We start from the raw sequence: 8,733 nt of genomic DNA, 5'->3' as shown, positions 1-8,733 counted from the left end.
AGTATTCCAGTCAACATTGTCAAAAGCTTTCTCTAAGTCTACAAATGCTAGAAACGTAGGTTTGCCTTTCCTTAATCTTTCTTCTAAGATAAGTCGTAAGGTCAGTATTGCCTCACGTGTTCCAGTGTTTCTACGGAATCCAAACTGATCTTCCCCGAGGTTGGCTTCTACTAGTTTTTCCATTCGTCTGTAAAGAATTCGTGTTAGTATTTTGCAGCTGTGACTTATTAAGCTGATAGTTCGGTAATTTTCACATCTGTCAACACCTGCTTTCTTTGGGATTGGAATTATTATATTCTTCTTGAAGTCTGAGGGTATTTCGCCTGTTTCATACATCTTGCTCACCAGATGGTAGAGTTTTGTCAGGACTGGCTCTCCCACGGCCGTCAGTAGTTCCAATGGAATATTGTCTACTCCGGGAGCCTTGTTTAGACTCAGGTCTTTCAGTGCTCTGTCAAACTCTTCACGCAGTATCATATCTCCCATTTCATCTTCATCTACATCCTCTTCCATTTCCATAATATTGTCCTCAAGTACATCGCCCTTGTATAGACCCTCTATATACTCCTTCCACCTTTCTGCTTTCCCTTCTTTGCTTAGAACTGGGTTTCCATCTGAGCTCTTGATATTCATACAAGTCGTTCTCTTATCTCCAAAGATCTCTTTAATTTTCCTGTAGGCGGTATCTATCTTACCCCTAGTGAGATAGGCCTCTACATCCTTACATTTGTCCTCTAGCCATCCCTGCTTAGCCATTTTGCACTTCCTGTCGATCTCATTTTTGAGACGTTTGTATTCCTTTTTGCCTGTTTCACTTACTGCATTTTTATATTTTCTCCTTTCATCAATTAAATTCAATATTTCTTCTGTTACCCAAGGATTTCTACTAGCCCTCGTCTTTTTACCTACTTGATCCTCTGCTGCCTTCACTACTTCATCCCTCAAAGCTACCCATTCTTCTTCTACTGTATTTATTTCTCCCATTCCTGTCAATTGCTCCCTTATGCTCTCCCTGAATCTCTGTACAACCTCTGGTTCTTTTAGTTTATCCAGGTCCCATCTCCTTAAATTCCCACCTCTTTGCAGTTTCTTCAGTTTTAATCTACAGGTCATAACCAATAGATTGTGGTCAGAGTCCACATCTGCCCCTGGAAATGTCTTACAATTTAAAACCTGGTTCCTAAATCTCTGTCTTACCATTATATAATCTATCTGATACCTTTTAGTATCTCCAGGGTTCTTCCATGTATACAACCTTCTTTCATGATTCTTAAACCAAGTGTTAGTTATGATTATGTTGTGCTCTGTGCAAAATTCGACCAGGCGGCTTCCTCTTTCATTTCTGTCCCCCAATCCATATTCACCTACTATGTTTCCTTCTCTCCCTTTTCCTACACTCGAATTCCAGTCACCCATGACTATTAAATTTTCGTCTCCCTTCACAATCTGAATAATTTCTTTTATTTCATCATACATTTCTTCAATTTCTTCGTCATCTGCAGAGCTAGTTGGCATATAAACTTGTACTACTGTAGTAGGCGTGGGCTTCGTATCTATCTTGGCCACAATAATGCGTTCACTATGCTGTTTGTAGTAGCTTAACCGCATTCCTATTTTCCTATTCATTATTAAACCTACTCCTGCATTACCCCTATTTGATTTTGTGTTTATAACCCTGTAGTCACCTGACCAGAAGTCTTGTTCCTCCTGCCACCGAACTTCACTAATTCCCACTATATCTAACTTCAACCTATCCATTTCCCTTTTTAAATTTTCTAACCTACCTGCCCGATTAAGGGATCTGACATTCCACGCTCCGATCCGTAGAACGCCAGTTTTCTTTCTCCTGATAACGACATCCTCTTGAGTAGTCCCCGCCCGGAGATCCGAATGGGGGACTATTTTACCTCCGGAATATTTTACCCAAGAGGACGCCATCATCATGTAATCATACAGTAAAGCTGCATGCCCTCGGGAAAAATTACGGCTGTAGTTTCCCCTTGCTTTCAGCCGTTCGCAGTACCAGCACAGCAAGGCCGTTTTGGTTATGTACATATATACTACATAAAATGCAAGGGGTATCCTATAAGTAACTTTTACAGCTTAAGATGTTATTTCCCACATTTTACACCTTTTTTTTGAATTCCCTTTTAAAGTGTAAAAGTAGGGTTTCACTGTATACATTATCAATTTGCTAACCACAATACTCAAACACTACATTAACATTTGGTATTGAGTGTAAGAACTTTCAGACAATATTGCTGCATGCACTTTCCCCTTCAGTATGTGCTTTTACAGTAGGAAAGTGGCATTATGGAGCCATAAATTTATAGGGTGAAGATAATGTTTCTATTCATGGAAGGTTCAACTGTATACCTCATTTAAAAGTCTTGTACGAGACATGTTCCGAAACTGAGTACAGTTTCATTCTTCCACCACCGCAGCAATAGTGTAACAGTTCCACACTCATCTCTTTGGTTCATTGTCTTTCCACTGATGCTGTCACTGCCAGATTGATTGAGTTTACATTTGTTAGCAATCGTACAAAATATTTAAGACTATCTCTGAGCCCACCAACAATGAAGGGCTTTCTGTAATATGGTTTTTGAACACACAGAACATCAAACCAGCCGAAATTCATCACACGTAGAGATTTATGGTGAAAATGTACTGAGTGATGGAATGGTGTTTTACAGGAGATAGTCACAAATTTTCTCATGCTGTGTTCCCATTGGGTTCCAAACATGCTTATGGATGTGATATTTCTTACCCAATACAGCAATGAGGGAGATGAATTTTTAAACAGAATTGTGACCGGTGATGAATCTTGGGTTTGTGATGTCACTCCAGAACCATAACGGTTGACTGAATGGAGGCACATCTCCCAAAAAACAAAACACTTAAAACACCGTTGTCAGCACAAGAAGTCATATGCACTGTGTTTTGGACACACAGGGCACACCACTTGTTCAGTTCCTTTCCAGAGGCAAAAGTATCAATGCAGTACGATATGATGAAACACTGAGAATACTTGACAACATAAATAATTGGATAGATAATAGACTCTCCTAATCAAGCAGCAGCAGCAGCAGCAGCAGCAGCAGAACACACATATAAAACTAGGTTATAATTAGGCATTACATATGTGTGTTCTGCCTCTTGGTGAGTAAACTTATTATCTATACAATTACATTATACTGTAAAAAATTGATTGTTTTCACTGAGAATACTTCGGTGCACAATTTAAAACAAAAGGTGTGGAATGCATTGTGTTGCTTCATGACAAAGGATGTCCCCATTCTGCTGGAGTCACTCAACACCTTATTCAACAATTTGGTTGGAAGCAGGGTGCTCACTATACAGACGTGAACTCTTACCTTCTGACTACCACTTATTCTTGAACTTCAAGTGTGATCTTGGAGGAAAGCCCCTTGACAGCAATGACAACAAAAAACATTCTCGGCAGTTGCTGTTTTCATTGGTGGCATCTTCCTACGAAGAGGGTATAGAAAAGTGGGTTTTTCTCTACGAAAAATTACTGAACAATGATGGCAAATGTTTATAAAAATAGCTTAGGAGAGGCTCTTTCTCGTGAAAATAAATTTTTGTTTGGAGAAGAAAAAAGTTTTTATGAGTTTTTTTTCCAAAAAGGTACTTATTTTCTGAACATGCCTCATAAATAGGATGTAATTTGCTGATTGCAAGGTGAAAATGATATACGACATTTATTTCTTCGCAGAGCAGTGGATGGTGCAATTGAATTCGAAGGAACTGACACAGCTTTGTGTAATCTGATGTTTCTATCACTGACAACACCCTAAACAACAAGTACAATCTATTTAAAATCAATGGGTTGTAAAATAGTCTAAAGAAATATCCCCTGTATTTGTTCACATTAGCCTGCATAACACTCATATGGGAAAAGACAATGAACATAGCTTTGTTCTTGAGAGATTTGGGCCTACTAACTTATATTTAATGATACAGTTACAACAGTCCTATAAACAAATGACTTGAGAACTTACATGCTACTTGCTGCCAAGCAGTTCACACAAAAATTCACCACTATTTTGTGACAATTTTATATTTTACACAATAAAACACGAAAGAGCATTTTTTACAAGACAGGAATAAATTAACTGTGTGCTTCATTCATTTCAAGCATAGTCTCAACACTATACTACACACAATAAACGTCAGCATCCTGGAGAATAGTTAATTTGTGCTGACAATAAATAGTTAGTTACTTGCAGCAGCAGGTTGTTGTTCCTTGAACTTCTTCATTCTAGATTCTAACTCTGGCCGGAAATGTCTAATCAAGCCCTAAAATGAAATAAACATATTACTTTGATATTTCATATAAGCTACGTAACCATATAATCATTATACATGTATTTGTTATGTTTACCTGCACTGGCCAAGCTGCACCATCACCCAAGGCACAGATTGTATGACCTTCAATTTGCTTACTCAGTTCCCAAAGCATGTCAATTTCACCAGGTTCAGCATTACCAGTTATGAACCTATGTATTATTTTATTCATCCAGTTAATACCTTCTCTGCATGGAGTACACTGCCCACAAGATTCATGTTTGTAAAACTCTATCAATCTTGCAATTGCTTTAACAATGTCTGTCTGCTTATTCATTACAATTATAGCTGCTGTGCCTAAACTGGTCTGACAGGCAACTAGCCCATCAAAATCCATAATGGCCTCTTCACAAACACTGAAAAAGGCAACAAACAAATATTAATTCCAGCATTATAATAAATACATAATTTTACAAGAAACTATGAATAGCCAAGAAACTACGAAGTGTGTGTGTGTGTGTGTGTGTGTGTGTGTGTGTGTGTGTAAAACCTTCACCAGTACCAATTCCATGGGGAAAAGCTGAGTGACAGAAAAACAATTGAAGTAATGAATCAAACACAAAAATGCTAGGGCAATAAATGATTAGAGATACAAACTAAAAGGATGAAAAAGTTTTGGAAAAATAAGAACAAGTACACTAAAGCTACTAATCGTTCTATGTGCTCATTATAGGACTAAAGAAATATAGATGTTATGCAACAATAAACTGCCACAATTATGCAGACTAGCTAATGTTATTGAAGGCCAAAACAGACTACTATTGACATAGGTCGTCATCCTTTCTCATAAACTGATAAACAGCAAATAGCAAGAGGTACTGAGTTTCCTGGATGAAATGTACACAAAATTATAATTCTTAAAATTATGGCACAACATTGGTGGCCAGCACATATCTTCAAGAGAGATAACAATACTGCCAATGGACACATATGAAAGACATTTCTATTTACAAAACAAGCACATAAACTAAAAAGAAAGGGCAGGTTACTCGTATTTAATTTTTTACTATTTTTCCCTCTCTCTTCCCCAATTAAGGAACTACTTTTTCCACAAGCTAGGATGGTGTATGCACTTTTAAGTGTGTGTAATGGCAGTACACATATCTGTGCTGAAAGTAAATAATGGCCAGCAATTCTCTCATACAATTTTAAAGCTTTCTCGGGAGAATATTTCCTTTTGATAAGTTTTGCCACTTAAATTGGCCTACCTACACTATAAGTTCCACACGTATCTCCCATTGTCAGATGATCTTGCAAATCAGCTATAATTTGAATAAAATTATTAGGCCATCCTTCCTGTTCACTAATGAGGTAGCTATGCGACACACGTAAAAAAATAGAGATTTTATACAGAAATAACATTTAAGCTCTCTAACTGGAAGATGGATGAAGGATACAAACAACAGTAATTATTTTGATCAGCCAAGAGATCTACTTCTGACAATTCACTACTCTCTCAAGTTCCACTATTAGATGTAAAATTTCCATCTTCAATATTAAAATGGAATGAGGCTCTTGCTGTGTGCCTGTGTGTGTGTGTGTGTGTGTGTGTGTGTGTGTGTGTGTGTGTGTGTAAGAAAAGTAGGGCTGGGGGTGAAGGTTTCACAGCACATCAACCAGAATACGTTTTAAAAAATTACACAGTACATTCTTGGCTGCAAAATATTATACGGAAAGAACCTGAAAATTAGCAGGCTGCTGACAACTTTGTTAAGTTATTTTTCGATTTGATTACATAAAAGTTTAATCTCGTCAGATTTCAGAAAAAAAAAATGATGTACCGTGATAAATCAATCTCCAATATGTACTGTCTCTCTAACAAAAACTACAAATTCACACACAAATATTAAGCTTTCGGAAACCACGATTGCTTCATCAGGAAAGAGGGAAGGAGAGGGAAAGACAAGGATGTGGGTTTTAAGGGAGAGGGTAAGGAGTCATTCCAATCCCAGGAGCAGAAAGACTTACCTTAGGGGGAAAAAGGGACAGGTATACACTCGCTCGCTCGCACGCACGCACACACGCACGCACATCCATCCGCACATATACAGACACAAGCAGACATATGTAAAGGCAAAGAGTTTGGGCAGAGAAGTCAGTCGAGGCGGAAGTACAGAGGCAAAGATGTTGTTGAATAACAAGTGATGTACGAGGGGCAGCAACTTGAAATTAGCGGAGGTTGAGGCCAGGTGGGTAATGGGAAGAGAGGATATATTGTAGGGCAAGTTCCCATCTCTGGAGTTCTGATAGGTTGGTGTCAGTGGGAAGTACCTTCACTGTGAGTCCAGATCCCAAAGTTTGGTACAGATTTATTGACGACATCTTCATGATCTAGACTCAGAGTGAAGAAAAACTCAAGAATTTCCTCTCCAACCTCAACTCCTTTGGTTCCATCAGATTCACCTGGTCCTACTCCAAATCCCATGCCACTTTCCTCGACGTTGACCTCCACCTGTCCAATGGCCAGCTTCACACATCCGTTCACATCAAACCCACCAACAAGCAACAGTACCTCCATTATGACAGCTGCCACCCATTCCATATCAAACAGTCCCTTCCCTACAGCTTAGGTCTTCGTGGCAAACGAATCTGCTCCAATCCTGAATCCCTGAACCATTACACCAACAACCTGAAAACAGCTTTCGCATCCCGCAACTACCCTCCCAGCCTGGTACAGAAGCAAATAACCAGAGCCACTTCCTCATCCCCTCAAACCAAGAACCTCCCACAGAAGAACCCCCAAAAGTGCCCCATTTGTGACAGGATACTTTCCGGGACTGTATCAGACTCTGAATGTGGCTCTCCAGCAGGGATACGACTTCCTCAAATCCTGCCCTGAAATGAGATCCATCTTTTACGAAATCCTCCCCACTCCACCAAGAGCGTCTTTACGCCGTCCACCTAACCTTCGTAGCCTCTTGGTTCATCCCTATGAAATCCCCAAACCACCTTCCCTACCCTCTGGCTCGTACCCTTGGAACCGCCTCCGGTGTAAAACCTGTCCCACGTACCCTCCCACCACCACCTACTCCAGTCCTATAACCCGGAAGGTGTACACGATCAAAGGCAGAGCCATGTGTGAAAGCACCCACGTGATTTACCAACTGACCTGCCTACACTGTGAAGCCTTCTATGTGGGAATGACCAGCAACAAACTGTCCATTCGCATGAACGGACACAGGCAGGCAGTGTTTGTTGGTAATGAGGATCACCCTGTGGCTAAACATGCCTCGGTGCACGGCCAGCACATCTTGGCACAGCGTTACACCGTCCGGGTTATCTGGATACTTCCCACTGACACCAACCTATCAGAACTCCGGAGATCGGAACTTGCCCTTCAATATATCCTCTCTTCCCGTTACCCACCTGGCCTCAACCTCCGCTAATTTCAAGTTGCCGCCCCTCGTACATCACTTGTCACTCAACAACATCTTTGCCTCTGTACTTCCGCCTCGACTGACATCTCTGCCCAAACTCTTTGCCTTTACACATGTCTGCTTGTGTCTGTATATGTGCGGATGGCGCGCACGCGCGCGCGCATTACATTCAAAAACTACAAATTTATAGATATGAATCCCGTGTCAATTTTGGTGGTTAAGGTACCTGCAAAAAGGTCACATTTTGTGGTTTCCATATTTGGAAACAATCTGAAGAAAACTACCACCTACAGTGTGATCTGGCACTTAACCTACTTTTACTACTGGATAACTTTTCTTAGTGGGCAGTGACCATATCAATGATTCAATTTTTTTATTTTTTTAATATGAACAATAAAATTCCTCAGGATGTTTGTCCAGATGATGTAACATACTCTAACTTGTATTTTCAATATTAAATTATGTCAATGTCACATATTTGCTCAGAATTTCTTGACAATGCTTTGTACTTCACAAAGTAGGTCTGCTGATGCATTATTCAACTGTTAGGTACACTGAAATCTTTTATTTTACATATAGTACCATTTTACCTACGAACTACCTCCTTAAGTTTATCATTTTTACTACTCGGTTTCCTCAAATTGAAAGTGTTTTTGGCACTGAACAAGCACTATCATTAAAAAAAGCACTGCTGTTAAAAAGAGAATAGCCTCTGTAATTAATATTATGCAATAACCGAGTTATTTCTTGAAGTATGTTACACAATTATGGAAAATTAAATTACACCTACAGAAGAAAGCACATATTCAATGTGAAAAACAAATGAAACAGACTGCAATATTGTTTAGAGATAGATATTTTAACCTTATTCGTCCAAAACAATATCACCAACAGGCAAAATAAAACTTTTACCAACAACTATGCTTCAGGTTATAAACTCAAATAAAATGTTAATTTCAGTTTTCAAAAGGGCGAATGAAGGTAG

At 39.3% G+C, this 8,733-nt stretch overlaps 1 protein-coding gene across 1 annotated transcript in view; it reads right to left on the bottom strand.

The window, feature by feature from the left end:
* Positions 1 to 4,066: 4,066 nt before the first annotated feature.
* Positions 4,067 to 8,733, bottom strand: part of LOC124776277 (NADH dehydrogenase [ubiquinone] flavoprotein 1, mitochondrial) — a 41,609-nt gene continuing 36,942 nt past the window's right edge. Inside the window, exons 8-9 of the mRNA XM_047251181.1 lie at positions 4,409 to 4,727; positions 4,067 to 4,323 (exon numbers count right to left, since the gene is read on the bottom strand). Of these exons, the coding sequence (XP_047107137.1) occupies positions 4,240 to 4,323; positions 4,409 to 4,727 (403 nt within the window). The 3' untranslated portion in view covers positions 4,067 to 4,239. The remainder of the gene's footprint in view (positions 4,324 to 4,408; positions 4,728 to 8,733) is intronic.

This window comes from Schistocerca piceifrons, chromosome 2 (genome assembly GCF_021461385.2).
Source record: "Schistocerca piceifrons isolate TAMUIC-IGC-003096 chromosome 2, iqSchPice1.1, whole genome shotgun sequence".
In the NCBI taxonomy this organism is placed as follows: Eukaryota; Metazoa; Arthropoda; class Insecta; order Orthoptera; family Acrididae; genus Schistocerca; species Schistocerca piceifrons.
The sequence above is the reverse complement of the archived record's forward strand: the minus strand, read 5'-3'. Positions and strand labels throughout refer to the sequence as shown.